This window comes from Aythya ferina, assembly GCF_964211825.1.
Source record: "Aythya ferina genome assembly, chromosome: 5".
In the NCBI taxonomy this organism is placed as follows: Eukaryota; Metazoa; Chordata; class Aves; order Anseriformes; family Anatidae; genus Aythya; species Aythya ferina.
Genome location: NC_140301.1, coordinates 45,898,096 through 45,921,484, shown reverse-complemented (window position 1 = coordinate 45,921,484; position 23,389 = coordinate 45,898,096). Strand labels below are relative to the sequence as shown.

The 23,389-nt window shown below is 64.2% G+C and overlaps 4 protein-coding genes across 5 annotated transcripts; all 4 read left to right on the top strand.

Moving 5' to 3' along the window:
- Positions 1–204: 204 nt before the first annotated feature.
- LOC311438348 (aldehyde dehydrogenase family 3 member B1-like) lies at positions 205–7,856 on the top strand. The gene is made up of 11 exons (XM_084522649.1): positions 205–381; positions 998–1,163; positions 1,312–1,474; positions 3,665–3,775; positions 3,885–4,005; positions 4,136–4,221; positions 4,434–4,515; positions 4,676–5,062; positions 5,337–5,503; positions 5,693–5,792; positions 7,300–7,856. Exons 2-11 carry the CDS (start codon positions 1,036–1,038, stop codon positions 7,491–7,493), a joined length of 1,539 nt encoding a protein of 512 aa, XP_084378775.1. The 5' UTR covers positions 205–381; positions 998–1,035; the 3' UTR covers positions 7,494–7,856.
- Positions 7,857–8,349: 493 nt separating this feature from the next.
- LOC311438349 (aldehyde dehydrogenase family 3 member B1-like) lies at positions 8,350–13,824 on the top strand. Its single transcript, XM_084522650.1, has 11 exons — positions 8,350–8,614; positions 8,799–8,961; positions 9,409–9,519; positions 9,652–9,772; positions 9,892–9,977; positions 10,247–10,328; positions 10,489–10,875; positions 11,103–11,269; positions 11,445–11,544; positions 13,311–13,518; positions 13,575–13,824. Exons 1-10 carry the CDS (start codon positions 8,541–8,543, stop codon positions 13,502–13,504), a joined length of 1,485 nt encoding a protein of 494 aa, XP_084378776.1. The 5' UTR covers positions 8,350–8,540; the 3' UTR covers positions 13,505–13,518; positions 13,575–13,824.
- A 366-nt stretch (positions 13,825–14,190) lies between these two features.
- NDUFS8 (NADH:ubiquinone oxidoreductase core subunit S8) lies at positions 14,191–16,233 on the top strand. 2 transcript variants are annotated; one of them, XM_084522648.1, is made up of 7 exons: positions 14,191–14,269; positions 15,010–15,061; positions 15,150–15,212; positions 15,305–15,394; positions 15,493–15,665; positions 15,753–15,881; positions 15,984–16,233. In XM_084522648.1, the coding sequence occupies exons 2-7, from the start codon at positions 15,022–15,024 to the stop codon at positions 16,113–16,115; spliced, it is 627 nt and encodes a 208-aa protein (XP_084378774.1). In that variant the 5' UTR covers positions 14,191–14,269; positions 15,010–15,021; the 3' UTR covers positions 16,116–16,233. The 2 variants fall into 2 exon arrangements, with proteins under 2 accessions (XP_084378774.1, XP_084378773.1); XM_084522647.1 differs by having other exon boundaries at positions 14,192–14,269; positions 14,984–15,061.
- A 387-nt stretch (positions 16,234–16,620) lies between these two features.
- TCIRG1 (T cell immune regulator 1, ATPase H+ transporting V0 subunit a3) lies at positions 16,621–23,385 on the top strand. The gene is made up of 20 exons (XM_084522646.1): positions 16,621–16,708; positions 17,010–17,169; positions 18,520–18,598; positions 18,687–18,916; positions 19,018–19,112; positions 19,598–19,724; positions 19,802–19,884; positions 19,977–20,070; positions 20,155–20,367; positions 20,721–20,871; positions 20,953–21,092; positions 21,308–21,465; positions 21,536–21,626; positions 21,707–21,825; positions 21,968–22,181; positions 22,286–22,402; positions 22,486–22,590; positions 22,684–22,804; positions 22,877–23,048; positions 23,134–23,385. The coding sequence occupies exons 2-20, from the start codon at positions 17,053–17,055 to the stop codon at positions 23,213–23,215; spliced, it is 2,508 nt and encodes an 835-aa protein (XP_084378772.1). The 5' UTR covers positions 16,621–16,708; positions 17,010–17,052; the 3' UTR covers positions 23,216–23,385.
- The last annotated feature ends 4 nt before the right edge of the window (positions 23,386–23,389 follow it).

The following is a 23,389-nucleotide window of genomic DNA, read 5'->3' as shown; positions in this document are numbered from 1 at the left end:
TGCTGGGGGGCAGGGTGAGGGGTAGCTGTGGGGTGCCTGTGGGTCAGGGCAGCTTTGGGATACAGGGTAAATGGTTTCTGTGGGGTTTCTATGGGGTTTCTGTGGGGTGTCTGTGTGTCAGGGCTGACGGTGATGGTTTGGGGGCAGCAGGGCTTCCCCAGCCCCGCTGTCCCATGGGGGAGATCCCATCCCGGGCCCCTCAGCCCCACGGAGGCGGGGTGCTGTCTCCCCACTGCCAGCCCCACGGAGGCGGGGCACCGTCCCGCCCGCCCCTGGCCATGGGGCCAGGCCACCTGCCCCACAGCATTTAGGAGGGACGCCCCAAACCTCAGCAGTGCCAGCCCGGCCTCGCGCTCCTCTCGCCACCGCTCAGCCCCACAGGTAGGTGCCTCCGGGCCCCCTGCGCAGCGCTGGGCTGCCCCATGGCCAGGCTTCGCTGTGGGGCGCCCCACTGTGGGGTTCACCTGAGGAAGGGTGGGTGAATCGGGCACGGATTGGGGCACTGGGAGCAGATGTGGGGTCGTGGCTCTGCGCCCCGTGTCTGGGCACATCTTCATGCCATGCCGTGCCCAAAAGCGTGCTGGGGCAGCACCGCTGCTGCCGCACACCTGGGTCCGTGGGGATCCCTTTGGGGCCGCCTGGGATGCTGCCTCGCATCGGGGGGCTCTGGGCATCCCTCATCCCTCGGGGTGACCCCGTGTCGGCGGGGCAGGCCCATGGCCGGAGGCTGGCGGCCGCCCGGGCGCGTGAGGACATCCCGGGAATCCCAAACATCTCCCGCCGGGCGCACCAGAGCCTCCGGCTGCTGCTTGGGCTGAGTCACGCCGCAGCCGGGACGGCCTCGAGCATCCCAGCCACCTCCAGAGGTGCTTCGGGGCCGGGTGCTGCGGGGGTGGCTCCCCCCGAGGTCACGCCAGCATCTCCAGGGCTTCTCCACAGCGGGGTGGGTGCAGATCCCGTCTCCCAGCACCGTAACCGGCCTCACATCTCTCCCCAGGGCCCGTGGAGACCGGCAGCTCCTTCCTACAGCCCAGCATGCAGCACCCCCACGAGCCCCCTGTGCAGCAGCCCCCGGGCTGTGGCAAGCACATCCCCGCGGGTGGCCACGGCGGTGGCTGTGGTGGTGCCATCCCGAAGGGACCGGTGGTCTGCAGCCCTGTGTGGTGAGAGCGAGGGGCTGGGGGGAGCAGGGAGGTGGGCGGGGGGTGCCGTGGGGGTGCTGGGTGGGCACATGGAGCTCCTGTCCCTCGTCACCCGGAGCAGCGGGGGTGAGAGCAGGGCTGGGTCCCTCTGACGCTCGCATCCCCACAGCGGGAACCCCTACGCGGGGCTGGTGAGCCACCTGCGGGCAGCCTGGCTCTCAGGGAAGACGCGGCCCCTGGAGTACCGCCTGGCCCAGCTGGAGGCCCTGGGCCGCTTCCTGGAGGAGAAGAAGCAGGACATCCTGGAGGCCACCGCTTTGGACATGGGCAAGGTGAGAGGAGCTGGCAGCCGGGCGCTGTGGTTGCCTCGTCGGGGTCCCCAAAACCCCCTTCTCTGGGTCTTTTATCCTCCTGGGTGCAGGTGTGGGGCTCTGGGCATCAGGGTCCCCTCAGTAGGCTCTTGCATCCCCCGTGGTGTGCTGCAGGCTGGCACGGGGCACCCATAGGTGCTGGGTCCCTGCAGAGCTCTCCAGCTGGGATTAGCTGGAGCTCACGAGGGGCCACGCTGCTGGACGGGCTCAGTGCCACTCGCCCTGTCCCATTTCCCCGTGTTGTCCAGTGCCAGGTGGGAGTCTCAGCGTTACCGAGCTTCCCCCTGGCACCCACCACGAGTGCCATGCCCCAGGTGGCCTCGCAGAGTCCCAGGTGCGGAGGCCATGTCCCGGGGAGCTCCTCGCCATCCCGATGGCAGCCGGGATTACCGGTGTTGTGCAACGTGCTGGCCTTGCACATTCCTCCTGCGTGCCAGCGGCACGGGGACCAATTTCTCTTGCACGGTGCCGTGGCGTGGGCAGGGACCTGCTGTGGCTTTGGGGATTGCGGCACCCCAGGATCTCTCAGATGATCTCTCAAGGAGGCAGGGAGCCTCCTCGATGCATTCTCTGCTCAGCGCTTCAGGACCCTTTTCCTGCTTCTTCGCTTCTTGACGTGTCGTGCAGCTCGACAGTCACCTGCGTGCTTTGGTCACACGGTGTGAGGAAAGGTTTTCCTTGGGGTGTTTTGCCCTGGTGCAGTGTAACTGAGCTTATCTGGCTGCTCATTGGGACCACATGCGCTTGGCTCATTGGGACCACATCTGTGCACACATCAGTGCGGTGGCCGTGCCCGCCCGAAATCTCCCGGGGCTCCTAATTGCCTTGTTTGTTTGGGGGTGAGAACCCTCTGCTTCAGCCGGGGGTAGATACGCATCGGAACTCCAAGTGCGTCGTTCACCTCTCCTAATTGTATGTAATTAGGGCCGGTTGTCTAGTAATACGCTTGTTATGCAGGCAGGCCTTCATAGCTAGATGGACAATTCATCTGCTCTTACGCACCCAGGTGGGTGCCTCGCCCGCAGCGGTGCCGGTTTCTCTCCGCCGATGATCGAAGGCACCCGGGTGACCTCAGACTTAATGTCCCATCACACAGCCACCCTTCGTGTCCCACCAAAAGCCTCAATGGGCCCATCTTCACCAGCGATTTCCTCATCCTCTCAGTGCTGTAAGCGGCTGCCCGCGCTGAGAGCGGCCCCGTTGCTTCTGCCGGGCACATCGAGGAGCTCGGGAGCTGCCGGGGACCCAAAGGTCCCTCAAGTGGGGCTCGGTGCTGGAGCCTCCTGGGAGCATCAGCGGTCAGGGGCTTTGCAGACTCGCCTTAATAGCGCAAAGAGCTTTGCTCTCCAGGGTGATGGGGCATTCCTGAGCCTGCCAAACTCACTCCTGGTGCCTTTGTGCTTTTCCCCCACGAGCGGGCCTCGGCCGCGCTGCTGTGCCGCGGGTATGTCAGCGGAGAGGATTTGGGCGCGCAGGAAATGCCTGCGCAGCCCCTGCGATTCCGGCTCTTGACGCCCAGCCCGCACGCCGCTCCCGAGTCATGGTCAGTTTAGTCACTGCCTGTTGGGACGGTTTATCTCGCGGAAACCTGCTGGGTTTGTTTAATTCCCCCGCACCTTGCCCGACCTGCCCGTCCCGGCCGCGTGCCGGCTCGGCGCAGCAGCCCCGGGAGCTGCGGGGATTTTCCTGCCTGGTGGCGTTGGGCCGAGCTCCGTCCCACGGGGCGGTCACGAGGCGCTCGCTTTTCTTCGTGTTGCTGTTTGAACAAAGCGAGCTCTTGGGGCCAGCTCCTGCGTGGGGGCCGTGGGAGGAGGCGCTGGGCTCTGCTTCCAGCTCCTGTGCCCAGGCGGTCAGCGTGCAGTGACTTGCAGCCACAAGGGCAAAGGCACCAGTACAAGAGCACAGCGTGGTCCAAAATACATTCAATAGTGTTTTTTTTTTCTCTGGCCACATACCAGTTTTCATAAAATTTCAATGACTGTGATGTTCCCCAGTGGCCGCAGGAGGTAATGGCTACTCCTGCTTGATAGCTTCTCCTCAATAGCTTCTGCTCTGCCCTTTGTGGGCAGACAGGGGGGCAGATGCCTCCTGTGGGTGGGGAGGAGATGGGGTCGGTGTTGGGGTGATGCTTATGGTGATGTCTGTCCCCAGCCATCCTTTGAGGCCTATTTCACCGAGATCCTCCTCTGCAAGAACGAGCTCAACAACACCCTTAACAACCTGTCCCACTGGATGAAGGACGAGCACGTGGACAAGAACCTGGTAGGGCAGCAGCTCCGGGCTGACCTGGGGAGGGAAGAGGGGGAGACAAAATGAAAAGGGGCAGAGCGGCTTCGGGAATGGCACTGAGGTGGGACCTTTTTTTTTGCAGGTGACGCAGCTGGACTCGGCCTTCATCCGCAAGGACCCCTACGGGGTGGTGCTCATCATCGCACCCTGGAACTACCCCATCCACCTCTTCCTGGTGCCCCTCATCGGGGCCATCGCCGCCGGTGAGGCTGGGCTGCGTGGAGCCAGAGCTGTCTCCTGCCCCAGGACGCAGGCAGCAGCACCAGCAGGGGGACCTGGTCTGGGGTACCAGGACCATGTCACGGCCCTGATGTCCTGTCCCTCTCCCCGCAGGGAACTGTGTGGTTGTCAAACCCTCAGAGATAGCCAAGAACACCGAGAGGCTTGTCGCCGAAGTGCTGACCTGCTACTTGGACAGTGTAAGCTCTCCTTTTCCCTGTCCTGTGGCTGGGGCATTCCCACCCCTTGCTCACACCAAGCTGTGCCCTGTGCCTCCTCAGCACTGTGGCTCCTTCCTCTGTGCTCAGCCAGTGGCCATGGGCCCAGCAGCCTGGGGTGCTGTTAGTGGGGATGGGGACAGAGTGACCTGGGCAGGAGCTGACAGAGAGGGATGTTTCTTCCTACACCACAGGACTGCTTTGCTGTGGTGACTGCGGGCGTCCAGGAGACCACCAGGCTGCTGGAGAATAAATTCGACTACATCTTCTTCACTGGTACGTCCCGAGAGACAGAGCCTTGGGCTGGGACCTGATGGAGGATCTGGGGTGAGGGTCTGGTGGGGCTTGGTGCTCTTTCCCCTGGAGTACCACGTCCCAGAGCCGGGCTGCAGCGTGGTGGGATCCCCGCCGTGACACATTCACTTGTGGCTTGCAGGCAGCCCCTCCGTGGGCAGGATCGTGATGACAGCTGCTGCCAAGCACCTGACGCCGGTGACGCTGGAGCTGGGGGGCAAGAACCCCTGCTACGTGTCCGACACCTGCGACGTGCAGAACGTGGCCCGGCGGGTGGCCTGGGGACGCTTCTTCAACGCGGGGCAGACCTGCATCGCGCCCGACTACATCCTGTGCAGCGTGGAGATGCAGGACAAGCTGATGCCTGCCCTGCGTGAGGCCATCACCGAATATTTTGGCCCCAACCCGCAGGAGTCCCCCGACTTTGCCCGCATCGTGGGGGACAAGCAGTTCCGCCGCGTGCGTGCGCTGCTGTGCAGCGGGCGCGTGGCCATCGGGGGACAGACGGACGAGAAGGAGCGCTACATCGGTGAGGGTGCCTGAGCGTGGAAGCGCCTGGCGTGGGGGGATGTGAGATGGGGAAGCGGAGATATGGTGCCAGCCACCGCCGCGGGGAAGGCTCCGCAGCTGCCTGTAGGCAGAGACGCAGGGAGATCGTGGAGGGCTCGAAGCTGCAGTCTGCAGGGGGTGCAGAGCATCTTCTGCTGGGGAAAGGAATCTGAAGCAGCAGGTTCCTGGTGAGCCCAGGGCTTGTGTGAGCACCTGTGCAGTGAGCGATGCATTGCTTTAACCCTTCTCCACAGCCCCCACGGTGCTGGCAGACGTGCAGCCCTCCGATCCTGCCATGCAGGAGGAGATTTTTGGGCCCATCCTGCCCATCGTTGTCGTGGCCGACATGGACGAAGCCATTGACTTCATCAACGCACGGCCCCGGCCGCTGGCTGTCTACGCCTTCTCCTGCGACAGCAAGGTGCGTGCAGTCCAGGGAGACTGAAAGGGACCGAGGGGAATGGGGCAGCAGGGCTGGTGCCCACCCCGCTGACACCCTGGGGCATGCTCTGGGTACCCTGGGCTGGGGGAGAAGTTGGCTGACGTCTGAGCAGCGCTGCCACTGAGCCAGCAGACCACAGCCACGTCCCCTTCTCCCTTCCCCTCCCAGGTGGTGAACCAGGTGCTGGAGAGGACGAGCAGCGGCAGCTTCTGTGGCAACGACACCCTGATGCAAGTGACACTGACCTCGCTGCCCTTCGGTGGCATTGGTAGGCCCACAGCCCCCAACCTGCCCGCCTGGGGCAGATGTAACTGGGCCCCCAGTTTGTCCCACCAGAAGCCTTTTGCTTCGCTGCGCCGGGGCTGAGCCCTGGCACTCTGCAGCTCTGTTTGTGCTGAGCACGTGTCGAGCACCGCAAGGTTTCTTCTCTCTGTGGCTGCTGGCCCCAGCAGCGTTCCACAGTGTGTCAGGGGAAATGCCTCACGTATAATGTAGGGAAGTTTGCACCACTTGGGTATTTCCTTGGTATTTCTGAGCAGCAAGGGCAACGTGAGTGGATTTTGTGCCTTCCCTGCTCAGGCTTACTCGGGAGCTCCTCAGGTGCTGCTGTCTTTGGTCAATCCATTGCTGCTCCTTGTCTGGCAGCATTGTGCTTCTTGGGTAGGCGAGCTTTCCTCCTGCAGGCAGTGTGGTGCTGGATCGGAGCCCTTAATGTCACTCAGGAGCAGGTTTATACTCTCATTTTGCATTTTAAGACTAAGTATTAAGAGTAAAACACTTATGAAAGTCAGGGAAATCTGCCTGTGGTAAAGTGGAGATCCTCCTCAGCCAAAAGGAAGAAGTAACTGGTTTTGAGTGTCTTTATATGAACACAACAATTGTTTTTTCAGGTAAAAAGTGAGGTCTCCTGAGCACTGGGTTCTGGTTGTGGCATTGCCTACAGTGAGTTATCTAGGGAAGAGCAGCACTGGAATACAGGAAGAATTTGATGATGTTGCCCCAGAATACTTTCCTAATCTCGTGGTCTCTTCCCTAGAATATTCTCTGGAGATTATTGTGGGGAAGAGACTCCACATGCTCAGCATCTCTGTCAGAGCTGACAGCTGATTCAGACATAATAAGACGCCGAGACAGGAAAGCAGAATTAATTCCTTACCTGACTGTGGATCAGGGAACAATTGGTGGTGGTTCCTGTGCCGTAACTTATCTTTATGGAAATGATTCAGAGAAACGGCCTCAAATTATCAGGTGGAGGGCCTGAAGTCATCAGGGTGAGATGGCATCTGCCGAAGCTTCCGCAGTAACCTGGCTGTGAAGTCACTGGGCTATTAACCGTGACGTGCAGCCTCAAGCTTAAATCAGCCACAGGAATCAGGGGAACCAGCATTGCCAATGTGCTGCTGATTTTTAAGAGCTGCAGGAAGAGGCTGAGCTTCGTTCCAGGCAGGGTGGTGGCCCCTAGCCATGGCTACGTATGGTAGGGCACCACTGAGGTTGCAGAGGGAAATCATAGACCCAGCAGAGCTTTGTGAAGAGCCTGTGACCACGTAGACAACGTAGACCAGTCACAATGATGTACGTGGACCTCCAAGCAGCGGTGAGCTGCAGGGATTATCTGGCAGTGTGTGACTGAGGAGCTGTAGAGCTGGACAAGGAACAGGGAAGGGCGAGAGGTCCTGTGGGAGATTTGCACGAGAAAATCCTGCAGCCCTGAGGCTCAGGGTGGGCAGGAGGAGAATCCAGGAGCAAGTCTGGACCCGTGCTGTCTGTTGCAGGTAACAGCGGCCTGGGGAAATACCACGGCAAGTTCACCTTCGACACCTTCTCTCAGCACCGCGGCTGCCTGCACCGCAACATGGGCCTGGAGGCCATCAACAGCCTGCGCTACCCGCCCTACAACCAGCAGAAGCTGGGGCTGATGACGGCCACCTTCGAGATCAAGCGCAGGGGCATGTGCACCCTGCTCTGAGGAGTGCCCCGTGCCGCTCGTGGACTGACCGGGCTGGGGATGCTGCAGGGTGAAACCCCCTTCGTCTGCACCTCTGTCCCGTGCCACATCCTTTGCCTCACTGCCACCCGAAGTGTGTTGGACAGCGGGGACAGACCCCTCCTGCATGCTCACTTCCTCTGCTCTGGACCGTGTGCTGTGATGTAGCTAAAATGGCAAAAAATTATTGTTTTCACCCCAGCCTTCTCTTCTTGGCAGAGAAGCAGCCCCCTGGAAGTTGAGAGCCATCAGTTAGCCCCATCCCTCGCTAGGTGACCCTTTCCTTCCCTGTGGACCTTGCTCTCCTGACAGCTGTTGCTTTTTCCTCCGTGTAACTCTGCTTTAGTAAAGACTTTGCATTGAGTTCTGCAGCCTCACCTTGTTCCTCCTTCACCTGCCTGGGGGTACAGGGAGTGGGAGAAGACGAGAGGAAAATGCGGCCGTGGGGTTAACCCTGTGCCCCTGCCCAGCCCCAGGACACCCTCTCGTGTCCCCAGGTGTCCCCATGGTCCTGATGGGGACCCTCACTCGTGACATGGTCGCAGGGACAGTTGGCACTTGAGGAACTCTGTGCACTGGCAGCCCCATGGAGATGCCTGGCTGCAGCACTGCGTGCTGAGGCTGGCCTGCAGAGGCAGGGCAGGGCTGTCCCGCTCCCCTCATCGCCAGCCACTTCCCCGCTGGAGGCATGTTTTGGGCTCACCGTCACCCCACAGCACGATCTGTGGTGGCATCCCACGTCCCAAGTGGTTTGGGCTGGAGCAGAGCCAGCGGTGACGCAGGGAGACAAGGGGAAGGGCTGGAAGCTGGCAGCCTCCCCCCTCCAGGCACGCGGGGCAGCCTTTGCATGCACCCTGTGCTCAGCAGGGACGTGGCTGTGGTGCCAGGGTGCTGACCGGGCTCCCCAAAGCCACCTCCTCTGGGTGTAGGGCTCCCCGTTAGCCAGGACTGCACGGGAACACGGGCTTTGCAGCCTCGTGTGTCTTCCCAGGGCTGCTGGAAGCTGTCGGCTGCTTCCCACAGCCCGGCATGGAGGAGCTCCGTGGGCATCAGCCTCTGGGCAGTGATGCTGGCACAGCCCCCGAGGATGAGGGTGGCACGAGGTGAGAGCAAAGGGATGGCAGCGTGTGGCCGGGACACGGGAGGCAGGAGGTGCCTGAACTCCCTGCCCGCTCCCTGGCTTCCCCAGTTTGATGCTGGGTGGGCACCGGGCTGGGGGACGTGGAGCTCCTGTGCCTCAGTGCCTGGATGGGGATGGGGTCCCCTCTGATGTCCCCATACCCACAGCGGGAACCCCTACGCGGGGCTGGTGAGCCGCCTGCGGGCAGCCTGGCTCTCGGGGAGGACGCGGCCCCTGGAGTACCGCCTGGCCCAGCTGGAGGCCCTGGGCCGCTTCCTGGAGGAGAAGAAGCAGGACATCCTGGAGGCCCTCGACTTGGACATGCGCAAGGTGAGGCCACCGGGGTTGGGCACAAGGGGCTGGGGCAGCCGGGGGGCTCTGGATGGAGGCAGCGCTGAGGAGACCACGTCCCAGCCCTGCTTCTCCCACCCTTACCAAGTTCAGCCCGCGAGGGCTGCACGACCCAGCCAGCTCGGAGATCCAGGGTGGACGGGGGCGTGGGGAGCACCTGGAGATGTTCCTCCATCCCCACCCGCAGCAGCCTCAGCGTGCAGGGTTTCTGAGGGCTGGGGCAGAGCAGACCCTCAAAGAGCTCCAGGCCCCCTGATGGATGGTTGGTCCCTTTGGGGAATCCTGTGCTACGTTTCACCCCAAACCCACAGTCCCCAGCCCTGGCTGAAGGCTCGGTGCTGTCCCATAGCCTGGGTTTAAATGCTGCACGGGGTGGGTGTCAGAGCACGTGCCGGTGATGATGGGCACGGTGCTCTGCGTCCCCAGCCACCCTTTGAAGCCGAGTTCTCCGAGGTCCTCCTGTGCAAGAACGAGCTCAACACCACCCTTAACAACCTGTCCTGCTGGATGAAGGACGAGCAGGTGGACAAGAACCTGGTAAGGGGGAAGAGGAGGGGGAATGGACCTTGCCAGGGCAAGCTGTGGGCAAGGCTGAAGCATGGAGGGGGGGGGTTCACGTGGGGACCTGTCCCACCACAAAGTGCTCCTGATGCGCTGGGTGTCCCGCAGGCGACGCAGCTGGACACGGCCTTCATCCGCAGGGACCCCTACGGGGTGGTGCTCATCATCGCGCCCTGCAACTACCCCATCTACCTCCTCCTGGTGCCCCTCATTGGAGCCATCGCCGCCGGTCAGGCTGAGCCCGTCCCCTGCCTGCAGGACGCCGGGGCTGGGGACGCTGGTGCAGGGTGCCAGCGCATCCGGCTGTGACCATGTCAGTGCTCTGATGTCCTCTCCATCTCCCCCTAGGTAACTGTGTCGTCATCAGACCCTCGGAGACCACCAAAAACAGCAAGAGACTTGCGGTGGAAGTGCTGCCCAGGTACCTGGACAAGGTAAGAAGCTCTCTCCAAGGCTGGCTTCTTCCCACTCGCTGCACGCACTGGGGGTGCCTGCGCTCAGGCACGTCCCACCTCGGAGTCCTCCAGGAGATGTGCTGCAGCCTCCAACCTTGCCCATTCTGCTTCTGCCACATATTGGGGTCCCCGTGGCCTCAGCTCTTAGAGCACCAGCCCCTGGCTGCCCCACTGCTCGCTCAGCCCCAGGGTGCTGTTGGTGGGGATGAGGACAGAGTGGCACGGGGACCCTTCCTCTTACGCCACAGGACTGCATCGCCGTGGTGACCGCGGGTGTGCAGGAGACCACCAGGCTGCTGGAGAATAAGTTCGACTACATCTTCTTCACTGGTACGTCCTGAGAGACAGAGCCTTGGGCTGGGACCTGATGGAGGATCTGGGGTGAGGGTCTGGTGGGACTTGGTGCTCTTTCCCCCAGAGTATCACGTCCCAGAGCCGGGCTGCAGCGTGGTGGGATCCCCGCCGTGACACATTCACTTGTGGCTTGCAGGCAGCCCCTCCGTGGGCAGGATCGTGATGACAGCTGCTGCCAAGCACCTGACGCCGGTGACGCTGGAGCTGGGGGGCAAGAACCCCTGCTACGTGTCCGACACCTGCGACGTGCAGAACGTGGCCCGGCGGGTGGCCTGGGGACGCTTCTTCAACGCGGGGCAGACCTGCATCGCGCCCGACTACATCCTGTGCAGCGTGGAGATGAAGGACAAGCTGGTGCCCGCCCTGCGTGAGGCCATCACCACATTCTATGGCCCCAACCCGCAGGAGTCCCCCGACTTTGCCCGCATCGTGGGGGACAAGCAGTTCCGCCGTGTGCGGGCGCTGCTGTGCAGCGGGCGCGTGGCCATCGGGGGACAGACAGACGAGAAGGAGCGCTACATCGGTGAGGGCTCGCATTTCGGATAAGTCTGTTCCACCTTGCATGGGGTGGGTGTGGGTTTTGGAGAGGGTTTTGCAACCCAAGGGGAGCTGGAAGGGTTATTTAGAGAAGGTCTGCATGGGAGCTGGGCAAGGCACCAGCTTTGGAGGAGGAACCTGCCCTCTGCGCAGGTCAAGGTGTCTCCTCCAGCCTCGGGCACAGCCGATGCCTTTGGGTTTCTTCCTCTGTAGCCCCCACGGTGCTGGTGGATGTGCAGCCCTCCGATCCTGCCATGCAGGAGGAGATCTTTGGGCCCATCCTGCTCATCATCACTGTGGCCAGCGTGGAGGAAGCCATTGACTTCATCAACAGCCGTGAGCGGCCGCTGGTCGTGTATGTCTTCTCCTCCGACAACAAGGTAGAGCACACGGGCTGCACGGAGCCCATCCCGCGCTCCTTGGTGTGCTTTCAGCCATGTTCGTGCCCCAAAGATCTCGGTTGGAGCAGAGATCTGTGGCCATGGGAGAAGGATGGCAGCTGGGGGTGTGGGGACAGGGTACCAAGCCACGTCCCCTTCTCCCTTCCCCTCCCAGGTGGTGAACCAGGTGCTGGAGAAGACGAGCAGCGGCAGCTTCTGCAGCAACGACACCCTGATGCAAGTGACACTGACCTCGCTGCCCTTCGGTGGCATTGGTAAGTCCACAGCCCCCAACCTGCCTGCCTGAGGTTGATGTAACCAGGTCCCTGGTTTGTCCCACCAGAAGCCTTTTGCTTCGCTGCACCGGGGCTGAGCCCTGGGGCTTTGCAGCTCTGTTTGTGCTGAGCACCGCAAGGTTTCCTCTCTCTGTGTCTGCTGGCCCAAGCAGCGTTCCCTGCATACAAAGAGATGTCTTATTCAGAAAGGAGTAGATCAGAACGTGGCCACCACAGGAACATTTCAAGACCTTCATTTTTTTTGTGGATCTCCATTTTAGACTCTGGGTCTGAATACCGCCCCATTTCTTACGAATTGGTCCCTGGGAAGGTCCAATGTTTGTTCTGAGCTGGGGTTTCCTGCTGCCCAAAGGCAGCTGAGAAGGCAGTCACTCAGCTTCCTGCAGTGTCGTGGTCTTCTCCACGTGCCCTGGCCACCGGGCAGCACTTTTAGCTTTACGCTTGGTGAACTCAAGGCGTCAGGCAAGGATCCCTGCGACGTGAAGGAAGTGAATATCTTGCTGCAAGGTCTGTAGCCCCCATGTTGCAGAGGCTGCACGCATTTCTGAGCTCCTGTGGGATGTTTTCTATCTGGAGCATCATCTGGAAGAGGTTCTCTTCCTTCTCTGAAGTCTTGCAAAGGCTTTGGATCACGGCTGTGTTCAGGTCTTCACTCTTTTTCACCATGACCCAAGGCAGATGTGTGAGTAGGAGCAGAGCAGGCGCGACTGAGGTATCTCCACCTGTTTCCAGCTCAGAGGATTTGCTACACCAGAAGGATCCCATGTGTTGTGGGGTCTCCAGGCACTTATCCAGGACCTCCTTGAATCCAGGAGGACTTCTGGTCACCACAATTCCTGTGACACAGGGTTTAACATCTCACAGGGAGAAACAGCATGCTGGGGCTGTGATTTTCCTGTGAGGTCTCCTTAGACTGAAAAAAACACGTCACCGAGAGGTGCTTCTGTCTCTCCTTGGAGAGGAAGGAGTCCAGGTGATGGAGACACCCGTGTCTGATGAGGAGCCTTGCTACCTGCTCTGGCAGCAAGGAACATCCCCACGGGAGCTGCCTCCGTCCTCTCCAGCTGTGGGGCCAGAGCCAGTGTGGAGGGCGAGGAGGTGTTGGGGGGGGTCTGTGCGTGTGGTGGAGAAGACGTTGTGGTAGGGAAGTGGGGCTGCTGGCGCCTGCTCTGGCACCAGGTGAGGTTTAGCAAGCAGGAACTTCCATTTTCATACTGAGCCAAAAAGAGAACAGAAACTTAGGAGGAGAAGGGGGAACAAGAGCTTAAGACAAAGAAATGAAACCAGGTTAAGGCAAAGAAATGAAAACAATTTACCGAGGGTTTTAGTTGCCCTTGGAGATGGGGACCCACCTCCCAGCATCTTCAGGGGCACCCCGTGAAGAAGACCCCACTGAGGGCGAGGACAGGAGGGCAGCGAGGAGGTGGCATTTGGGGTCCTCTCCCCAGTGCCACAGGACAACGGGAAAGGCTTCAGCCTGGCACCCCAGCTCAGACGGCCTGTAGGACAGCCCCTCCTGCGTGGAGATGAAGTTCTGCATAATTGCTTTGTGGTAGATGTCTTCTGAGCCTTGTTTAACACTGAGAACTTCATGTCAGTAGTGTTGTGGTGCCACGGGGTGACTGAGGTGGTCTCCAGGGCTTGGAGCCCCATCCAAATTAGAGGAAGCAGTTGGGGGGGAGATAACTTCGGGGTGGCCCTCGCTGGGCACCGTCACAAGGCGGGCCCCGTGCTGTGTGTTGCAGGATCCAGCGGCCTGGGGAAGTACCACGGCCGCTTCACCTTCGACACCTTCACCCACCACCGCGGCTGCCTGCAGCGGGGCACCGGCCTGGAGCCCATCAACACCCTGCGCTACCCGCCCTACGGACCCCACAAGACCGGGCTGGTCCGGGCCGCCACCACCGTCAAGCGCCAGGGGGAATGCGCCCTGCTCTGAGGGGCCACCATGGGGCCACCATGGGGCCACCATGGGGCTACCATGGGACCACCATGGGGTCACCTTGGAGCCACCATGGGGCTACCATGGGACCACCATGGGGTCACCTTGGAGCCACCATGGGGCTACCATGGGACCACCATGGGGCCACCATGGGGTCATCATGGGGCCACCATGGGGCTACCATGGGGCTACCTTGGGACCAACATGGGGCCACCACGGCCAGACCATGGCCACCATAGGGCCACCATGGGGCCACCACAGCCCCACCGCGGCCATGGCGGCCGTCCAGGGCAGCTCAATGAATGCTTTCGACTGCTGAAGCGTCCGATCGCCTCCCTGCGCCCGCCGCCATCGCGGTGCCCCCTCAGCCCCCTGCCCATCGGGGTGCAACTGCTGGCGGAGGGGAGGGACGGGCAGGGGAGGGACCGTGCCTCCGCAGCGCAGCGCTTCCGCCCTCACTTCCCCCTGCCCAATCGCCGCGCCGCCCCGCCGCCGCACGGCCAATCCGCGGGCACCTCGCTGCAGCCCCTCTCGCTCTCCCCGCGCGGGCCCTCCCCGCGTCGCCAATCATCCAGAGCCAACCAATAGAAAGCGAGATCGCGCAGCGCGGCCCGCCCACCTCCCAAGAGGCACCGCCCTCAGCGCGGCGGCCAGTCCCCGTGAAGCCGGCGGCGCCCTGCGCATGCGCCGCATCCTTTCGCGCCGGCGCGCCGGGACTTGGGGGCTGGGCCAGGGGTCAGGACGGCCGGGTCCTTGGGGGAGGTGAGGCCGGGCCGGGGGGGCCGGGGGGTCCCGGGGGGGGGCCGAGAGGGGCCGGGGGCCTTTGGGGGGGGGCGGGAGGAGCCGGGGGCCTTTGGGCGTTTTGGGGGAGGCGAAATCTGGGCCCCTTGGGTGGGTTTTGGAGGGGGGGGGGTTGAAATTTGGCCCCCTTGGGTGGGTTTTGGGGATTTTGGGAGTGGGGGGGGCGAAATCCGGGCCCCTTGGGTGGGTTTTTGGGGTGGGGGGTGCGAAATGTGGGCCCCTTGGGTGTTATTTTTTTGGGGGGGAGGAGAAATCTGGGCCCCTTGGGTGGGTTTTGGGGTGGGGGGGCAAAATCTGGGCCCCTTGGGTGGGTTTTGGGGATTTTGGGAGTGGGGGGGGGAGAAATCTGGGCCCCTTGGGTGGGTTTTTGGGGTGGGGGGGCAAAATCTGGGCCCCTTGGGTGGGTTTTGGGGATTTTGGGGGTGGGGGGGGCGAAATCTGGGCCCCTTGGGTGTTTTTTTTTGGGGGGGAGGAGAAATCTGGGCCCCTTGGGTGGGTTTTGGGGAGGGGGTGCATGTGTCAATTAACCAGGGGGGGCAGAAGGGCTGTGTCCCGTGTGGTGCTGGGGATTTTGGGGGCGTTGGGGGTGCCCAGGACACCCCCGTCCTTCATGGGGGCGAGGGGGGGCTGCCCCCAGCAGCCAGCCCAGCCCGTGTGCCCCCCCACGACCCCCAGCATTCGGAGCCTTCGCCCCCCCCCAGGCAGGAGCGGTCATGGCAGCGCTGCGCCTGCTGCACCGGGCTGCCCGCACAGGTGAGCATCCACCCCGCTCCCCCCACCCCAAAACTGACCCTGTTATCCCCCCCCTCACCCATTTTCCCCTTTCTCTGCCCCCTCCCAGGCCCGCTGCCCGCCCCGTGCTACCTGCGCCTGCTCAGCACCACCGCCCCCAGGGACTGCTACAGTGAGTACCCCCCGCCCGCCCCCATCCCGACGGGGGGCTGCCGCCACCCCCTTGTGCCGTGCAGGGTGGGGACGGCGTCCTGCTCCCCGCAGAGTACGTCAACATCCAGGAGCCGGCCATGGACATGAAATCCATCACCGACCGCGCCGCCCAGACCCTGCTGTGGACGGAGCTCTTCCGAGGTGAGCCCCACGGCACGGCCCCGCGTGTCCCCCCCCCCTCCCTCCATCCCCCTGCTGTCCCCCGGGGTGACGTCCTGCTCGCACTGGCACCCCCCCAGGCCTGGCCATGACGCTGAGCTACCTCTTCCGTGAGCCGGCCACCATCAATTACCCCTTCGAGAAGGGCCCGCTCAGCCCACGCTTCCGCGGGGAGCACGCCCTGCGCCGCTACCCCTCCGGGGAGGAGAGGTGCATCGCCTGCAAGCTCTGCGAGGCCGTCTGCCCGGCACAGGTCAGCCCCCCTGCGCCCCCCTCATCCATCCCTGGGGGCTCCCGGGAGCCCCTGATGCCGTTTTTCACCCCCCTCCCTCGGTGGCAGGCTATCACCATCGAGGCCGAGCCCAGGGCTGACGGCAGCCGCCGCACCACCCGCTACGACATCGACATGACCAAGTGCATCTACTGCGGCTTCTGCCAGGAGGCCTGCCCCGTGGATGCCATCGTGGAGGTGAGCCCACGATGGGGAGGGCTCCCGTCTCGGGGAACGGGGGTGCCACCGAGCTCCTTGGGGGCGTGGGGGTCTCACGGTGAGCGTCTCCCATCCTGGCAGGGCCCCAACTTCGAGTTCTCGACGGAGACGCACGAGGAGCTGCTGTACAACAAGGAGAAGCTGCTCAACAACGGCGACAAGTGGGAGGCCGAGATCGCGGCCAACATCCAGGCCGATTACCTGTACCGGTGACGGCCGGGGACCGCGTCGTGTCCCCCACCCCTCAAATCCCATAATAAAGGGCCTTCAGGTGCCTCCGCAACCCCCCTGTGCTGGGGGAGGGTGGGCACCGGCCCCTTCCTAACCCCGAGCTTGTGCCTTGGTCTCTTCTTTGCCAACCCTGCGCGGGGGCAGCAGGGGAGGGGGCGGCACGGTTGTGCCACGGGGAGGGGGACAGCGGTGCTGGGGACAGCCTCGAGTGTCCGTGCCCCGTTTTGGGGTGGCACGGGGAGCCCCATCAGCAGGGGATGTGGGTGCCGTGGGGTTAAGCTGAGAGGTGCAGGGGGAGAGCGGGGGCCGGGAGGGGGCTTCGGGGTGCGCGCATCAGTGGGGCGCCTTTTGGGGGCGCGCCCCGGGGGCGCCACCACCGCCGCGTCCCGGCTCCGCACGGTCCCCCACGAGGTCCGGGGCAGGCTCCCGGTGCCGGTGCCTCCTCCCCGGGGCCGGGCCCTTCCTGGGGGAAGAGGAAGTGCGGAGCCCGGCCGGCCCCGCGCCCTGCCCCGGCCCCGCCGCCGCGCACCCGGCTCCGAGCGGGCGGCGCCGTCCCGGGGCTGCCCCGGTAGCGGGTGGGTGGGTGGATAGGGGGGACCCTATAGCGGGGGGGCGGGGCTGGGAGGGAGGGAGGGGTTGAGGAGGGTCTGTCCCGGTCCCGGTGCCCCCCCGGGATGCGCTGGCCCTGACTCAGAGGCAGCTGAGCGGGGCGGGGGGGGGGCGGGCGTTGTGCAAGAGGGGCGCAACGCGGGGCCGTGGCACAGCCCCGGCACCCCCAGCTCCGGGGACACCGAGCGGCACCGGCACCCCCCCGGCACCGGCAGCGGCACCCCCCGGGACCGTCTCCAGCCTCTGAGCGCTCGCCTCCGTCCCCAGCCGGGTGCCCCGGGACCAGCGGGGTGCCCCCCCGGGGGCCACCATGGGGTCCCTGTTCCGCAGCGAGGAGGTCTGCCTGGCCCAGCTCTTCCTGCACTCGGCCTCGGCGTACAGCTGCGTCAGCGAGCTGGGCGAGAGGGGGCTGCTGGAGTTCAGGGATGTACGTAGGGGGACGCGGGGACCCCCGCCCGGATGGCCCTTGGGGTGGCGGGGTGGGCTGCGGTGGGCAGGGCGGGCTGGGGGTTTCGGGTGGAGTGGGTGTAGGGGGTGATCCGGGTGGTTTCGTGGTGCTCCGGGTGCAAGGGTTTGGGTTGTTTGGTTTGGGGTGCTTTGGGTGCAGGGGATTGGGTTTGGGGTGCTCCGGGTGCGAGGGTTTGGGCTTGGGTGCTTTGTGGTGCTCCGGGTGCAAGGTTTGGGTTTGGGTGGTTTGGGGTGCTCTGGGTACAAGGGTTGGGGTTTGGGTGGTTTGAGGTGCTTCGGGTGCTGGGGATTGGGCTTGGGGTGCTCTGGGTGCAAGGGTTGGTTTGGGGTTTGTTTGGTTTGGGTGCTTTGGGTGCAAGGTTTGGGTTTGGGGTGCTCCAGGTGCAAGGTTTGGGTTTGGATGGTTTGGGGTGCTTTGGGTGTAGGGATTGGGTTTGGGGTGCTCTGGGTGCAAGAGAGTTTGGGGTGTTCTGGGTGCAGGGGATTGGGTTTGGGGTGCTCCGTGTGCAAGGGTTGGTGTTTGGGTGGTCTGGGGTGCTTTGGGTGCAAGGGATTGGGTTTGTGGTACTCCGGGTGCAAGAGTTGGGTTGGGGTTTGGGGTGCCTCGGGTGCAAGGCTTAGTTTGGGGTTTGTTTGGTTTGGGGTGCTTCGGGTGCAGTGGATTGGGTTTGGGGTGCTCCGGGTGCGAGGGTTTGGGCTTGGGTGGTTTGGGGTGCTCTGGGTGCAAGGGTTGGGGTTTGGGTGGTTTGGGGTGGTTCGGGTGCAAAGGTTTGGGATATTTTGGGTGCAAAGCATTGGGATGAACAGCTTTGGGTGCTGTGGGTGCAGTTGGGCTTGGGGTGCCGTGGGTGCAGGATAACGGGCACGAGATGTTTGGGGTGCTCTGGGTACAGGGGAATTGGAATGGATGGGTGCGGGTGCAGGGGGTTGGGTGCTCTGGATGCAAGGGTTTGGGGCCGTTTGGCGTGCAGGGGATTGGGATGGGTGGCTTGGGTGCCATGGGTGCAAGGGTTTGGATTTGGATGGTTTAGGGTGCTCTGTGTGCAGGACCCTGGGGTGTTTTGGGTGCAGGGGGGCTGGGATGGATGGGTTTGGGTGCCCTGAGGTGCAGGGGGTTGGGCACGGGTAGTTTGGGGGGCTCTGGGTGCAGAGGGCTGGGGGATTTGGGGTGCCCTGGGTGCAGAGGGTTGGGTCGGGGTGCTGTGGGAGCTGGGGACTGGCACGGGCTGGGGGTGCCGGGGTTGGTGGCACGGTGCTGGCCCAGGCGCTGCCCCCCAGCCCCCCATAACCGTGCCCCCTCCCTCCGCAGCTGAACCCCCACGTGAGCGCTTTCCAGCGGCGCTTCGTGGGCGAGGTGCGGCGCTGCGAGGAGATGGAGAAGACCTTCAGTGAGTGCCGGGGAGTGAGGGCGCGGGGCATCCACCGGGGTGGGGGTCCCACCTTCCCCGAGCCCCTCTCCCACCGCTTTTCTTGCAGCCTTCCTGCAGCAGGAGCTGCGAGGGGCCGGGCGGGAGCTGGGGCCGTGCCCCGAAAACCCCCCGGCGCCGCTGGCCCGCGAGGCGCTGCGGGTGCAGGAGCAGTCGGAGCAGCTGGCGCGGGAGCTGCGGGAGGTCAGCCGGAACCGCGCCGCCCTGCGCGGGCACCTGCGGGACCTGCGCCAGTACCTGCACGTCCTGCGCGAGGGGCAGCGCCTCACCAGCCTGCCGGTGGGTGCCGGGACTCCCCCTTCGCCCCCCACCTGGTTTTAGGGTTGCTGCCCCGCGCCCCGCCACCCCCAGCCTCCTCTCTCTGCTCCCCGGCACCGCAGGGTCCCCCTGGATCGCCGCCGTCGAGCCGGGCGTTCTCCGAGCACGATCCTCTGCTCGACCCCTCTGTGCACCAGCACCTCGACCGCAAGATCAAGTAAAGGGGGCCTGTGGGGTCTCCTGGGGGGAGGCTGTCACCTGTGGGGCCGGGGCACGGCTGCAGGGCAAGGGTTGGAGGTGAACCGTGGGGCAGGGGCATCATGGTTGGAGGATGGGGTTGGAGCTGGGCTGTGGGGCAGTGGTATGGCTGGAGAATAAGGGTCGGAGGTGGACCACGGGGCAATGGCGTGGCCATGGGGCATTTAGGAAGGCTGTAGGACAAGGGTTGGAGAAGGGCAAAGGCACGTCCATAGTGAGCGAGGCTGTAGGATTAGGGCTGAAGGTAGGGCTTGGCCATGGGGCACCTGGAAAAGCCATAGGACAGGGGTTGGAGAGGAGCCAGGGGGCACTGCACAAGGCTGTAGGACAAGGGTTGGAGACAGGCTACGGGGCAGGGACAACGCTGTAGGGTACGGGTTGGAAATAGGGCAGGGGTGGTGGCAGAGCTGTGCCCGTCCCAGTGCCCACGCTGCGTCCCCACAGCTTCGTGACCGGTGTCATCCACCCGTGGCGGGTGAGCGCCTTCGAGCGGCTGCTGTGGCGTGCCTGCCGTGGCTACCTGGTGGCCAGCTTCGTGGAGATGCCTGAGCCCCTGGAGGACCCGGACACGGTGAGCGGGGTGCTGCGGGGGGTGGCAGGGAAGGGGGACGGGGTGGCCGGGGCTGACATGACCTACGTTGTCCCCAGGGCGAGAGCGTCACCTGGGTCATCTTCCTCATCTCCTACTGGGGCGAGCAGATCGGGCAGAAGATCCGCAAGATCTCGGACTGGTGAGTGAGCGGCCTCACGCCATCCGGCCACAAAAAGGTTTATTTAGCACTGCTCCCCCCCGCCCCGACACGGCGCTGTCCGTCTGTCCCAGCTTCCACTGCCAGGTCTACCCCTACCCGGAGAGCGAGGCCAGCCGGGCAGAAACGCTGAACGGGCTGCTCAGCCAGATCCAGGACCTCAGCGTGGTGAGCAGGGCACCGCGAGGGCATCTGGGGGGGGCCGCACTGGGACCCCCCCCATCCCTGACCCCCCTGTCTGGGCACACGCAGGTGCTGGAGGAGTCGGAGCAGTACCTGGCGCAGGTGCTGGACAAGGTGGTGCAGGCGCTGCCCACGTGGCGGGTGCAGGTGCAGAAGATGAAGGCCATCTACCTCGTCCTCAACCAGTGCAGCTTGGACGTCACCGAGAAGTGCCTCATCGCCGAGGTCTGGTGCCCCGTGCGGGACCTCACCCAGGTGCAGGACGCCCTGCGCCAAGGCTCGGTGGGTGCCCGCTGCGGCGGGGGCTGCTTGGGGGCCCCGTGTCCTTCTGCCAGGGATTGCGTGGTGGCCCCGTGTCCTCATGGCAAGGCTTGCTTGGTGGCCCCGTGTCCTTGTGCCAGGAATTGCTTGGTGGCCCCATGTCCTCATGCCGGGGGTTCCACATTGTCTTTGCGCTAGGGTGAGAAGCGCCACCCCCATGACGTGCCCCATGTTGGGACATTTAATGGGGCAAGGTTTGTCCCCCAACCCCTGGTGCCCTGCATCCCCGTGCCACCCCCAGCTTGTGCCCCATAACCCAGTGCCCCCCCCCCCATCACGGCGTGGGGGTCAGGCCCTGGGTGCCCTCCCCGCAGTACAAGAGTGGCTCGAGCGTGGAGTGCTTCGTGCAGCGCATCCCCACCATGGAGAGCCCGCCCACCCTCATCCGCACCAACAAGTTCACCGCCGGCTTCCAGAGCATCGTGGATGCCTACGGGGTGGCCAGCTACCAGGAGGTGAACCCCGGTAAGGACCCCCGGACCCTCCCCTCGGCACCTCGGGGCTGGGGGGGGAGCCCGGAGTGACGCAGTGCCCCTGCTCCCGCAGCGCCCTACGCCATCATCACGTTCCCCTTCATCTTTGCCATCATGTTCGGGGACGTGGGGCACGGGCTGCTCATGTTCCTCTTCGCCCTCTGGATGGTGTTGTACGAGAACAGACCCAGCCTGCAGCAGGCCAGCAATGAGGTGAGCGGGACGTGGGGCAGGGCTGGGGGGCCGGGATGGGGTTGTGGGGGCACAGGATGGGGGTGGAGGCATGGGATGGGGTTGTAGGTATGGGATGGGGTCAGTGTGGAACAGGGCCACCTGGCTGCAGGGTCGGAGGTGTGGGCAGGGTGGTGTGGGACGGGCACAGCGTGGGACAGGGGTGGCAGCAGGGCGCCACGTTTTGCCCCCCGCAGATCTGGCAGATGTTCTTCGAGGGGCGCTACCTCATCCTGCTCATGGGGGCCTTCTCCATCTACACCGGCTTCATCTACAACGAGTGCTTCAGCAAAGCCACCGTCATCTTCCCCTCGGCCTGGAGCGTGGCCACCATGGCCAACCGCTCCTCCTGGAGGTGGGACCCCGTGAGCCCCCGTGAGCCCCCCAGGTCCCTGCCCGCGCTGACCCCCTGGCTCTGCCCGCAGCTCTGACTACCTCGCCACCCACCCGTCCCTCACCCTGGACCCCAACATCACCGGCGTCTTCCGAGGGCCCTATCCTTTTGGTATTGACCCGGTGAGTGTCCCCTGGGGGCGAGGACAGGATGGGACCCTCGGTGGGGTGGCCCGGCATCTCACCCACATTGCCCCCGGCAGATCTGGAGCTTGGCCACCAACCACCTCAACTTCCTCAACTCCTTCAAGATGAAGATGTCGGTGGTGCTGGGCATCGTGCACATGGCCTTCGGCGTCCTGCTGGGCGTCTTCAACCACGTGTGAGTCCCCTTCCTTGTGTCGTGCCAGGGGGGCCAGGGCCGGACTCACCTGGGGCAGGGTGGGGTGGGCGAGGGGGGTCCTGCCCCACTACGTCAGAGCTGGGTGCGAGCGTGGTGAGCCCGGCTGGTGCCCCCTGCCCAGGCACTTCAAGCAGCGGCACCGGCTGGTGCTGGAGCTCCTGCCCGAGGTGGTCTTCCTGCTGGCTCTCTTCGGCTACCTCGTCTTCCTCATCTTCTACAAGTGGATCAAGTTCGGCCCCGCCGACTCCCGGGTGGCTCCCAGCATCCTCATCCACTTCATCGACATGTTCCTCTTCACCTCCAACGCCGACAACCTCCCGCTCTACGAGGGGCAGGTAGCACCTCCGGGACCCCCGCCCGGCATCACGAGCTGGGGCTGATGGGGTTGGGTGGGATGTGGGTGCTGGTGGGACCCCGTAACGCCGCGTGCCGCGTGCAGGTGCCGGTGCAGATGGTGCTGGTGGTGCTGGCGCTGGCGTCGGTGCCCGTCCTGCTCCTGGGGACGCCCCTGTACCTGTGCTGCCAGCGGCGTAGGCGGAAGACAAGCCACCCCCCGGTGAGGCTGGGGACACGGTGGGGGGCTCGGATGGGGCAGGGGGCGTGGTGGCATGGCCTGAGTGGGCCGATGTCCCCGTGCAGCCAGCGGCAGAGCAGGAGCCGCTGCTGGAGGGGCAGGAGGCCGGCAACTCCGTCAACGCCACCAAGGAGGACGTGGAGAGCGGGGGGCACGGCCCTGACGCTGAGGTGAGGGCTGGGAGTGAGCAAGGGGGTCGGGCTGTGTCCAGACCCCTCCCCAAACACACAGACACACACAACGTCCCACCTCTGTCCCCGCAGCACTTGGACTTCTCCGACGTCTTCATGCACCAAGCCATCCACACCATCGAGTACTGCCTGGGCTGCATCTCCAACACCGCCTCCTACCTGCGGCTCTGGGCGCTCAGCCTGGCCCACGCACGTGAGTGTGACCCCCCTCACCCCACAAACTGCCCCCCGGGAGCCAGGCTGAGCCTCGCTGCCCCCCCCCCAGAGCTCTCGGAGGTGCTGTGGAGCATGGTGATGCGCAAGGGCTTCGTGCGGCTGAGCTACGCGGGCGGCGCCGTGCTGGTGCCCGTCTTCGCCGTCTTCGCCGTGCTGACCGTGGCCATCCTGCTGGTGATGGAGGGGCTCTCCGCCTTCCTGCACGCCCTGCGGCTGCACTGGTGAGCCTGGCAAGGGGGGGGGTGGCAGGACGGGACCCCCCGCAGGCCCCACCGGGTCTCACCGTGCCCCCTCTTTCCTCGGCAGGGTGGAGTTCCAGAACAAGTTTTACGTGGGAGCTGGCTACAAGCTGTGCCCCTTCGCCTTCGCGCCTGATTCCTGGGAGTAGCCGAGCCGCCCCGTGCCGCGTGGACCTGGGGGGCTCGCAGCATCGCCGGGAACCCCCCAGAGCCGTGGGGCTGGGGAGGGGGGTCCAGCTGCAGCACCCCCCGGGTCTCCTTCTCTCCTTCCTGAACCCAGAGGCTTCCGCAGCGAATAAAGCCCCCCTGGCTTCCCCCAGCTC

Excerpts from the sequence above, each read along its gene's own strand:
- LOC311438348 (XM_084522649.1), top strand. The coding sequence starts at position 1,036 with ATGCAGCACCCCCACGAGCCCCCTGTGCAGCAGCCCCCGGGCTGTGGC. Across the intron at positions 1,164-1,311 it reads GTGGTCTGCAGCCCTGTGTG|CGGGAACCCCTACGCGGGGC; the intron begins GTGAGAGCGAGG and ends GCATCCCCACAG. Across the intron at positions 4,516-4,675 it reads CGACTACATCTTCTTCACTG|GCAGCCCCTCCGTGGGCAGG; the intron begins GTACGTCCCGAG and ends TGTGGCTTGCAG.
- LOC311438349 (XM_084522650.1), top strand. The coding sequence starts at position 8,541 with ATGGAGGAGCTCCGTGGGCATCAGCCTCTGGGCAGTGATGCTGGCACA. Across the intron at positions 9,773-9,891 it reads CATTGGAGCCATCGCCGCCG|GTAACTGTGTCGTCATCAGA; the intron begins GTCAGGCTGAGC and ends ATCTCCCCCTAG. Across the intron at positions 11,270-11,444 it reads TCTTCTCCTCCGACAACAAG|GTGGTGAACCAGGTGCTGGA; the intron begins GTAGAGCACACG and ends TTCCCCTCCCAG.
- NDUFS8 (XM_084522648.1), top strand. The coding sequence starts at position 15,022 with ATGGCAGCGCTGCGCCTGCTGCACCGGGCTGCCCGCACAG. Across the intron at positions 15,666-15,752 it reads AGGCCGTCTGCCCGGCACAG|GCTATCACCATCGAGGCCGA; the intron begins GTCAGCCCCCCT and ends CCTCGGTGGCAG. Across the intron at positions 15,882-15,983 it reads CCGTGGATGCCATCGTGGAG|GGCCCCAACTTCGAGTTCTC; the intron begins GTGAGCCCACGA and ends CCATCCTGGCAG.
- TCIRG1 (XM_084522646.1), top strand. The coding sequence starts at position 17,053 with ATGGGGTCCCTGTTCCGCAGCGAGGAGGTCTGCCTGGCCCAGCTCTTC. Across the intron at positions 20,872-20,952 it reads CTACCAGGAGGTGAACCCCG|CGCCCTACGCCATCATCACG; the intron begins GTAAGGACCCCC and ends CTGCTCCCGCAG. Across the intron at positions 22,182-22,285 it reads TCCCGCTCTACGAGGGGCAG|GTGCCGGTGCAGATGGTGCT; the intron begins GTAGCACCTCCG and ends TGCCGCGTGCAG.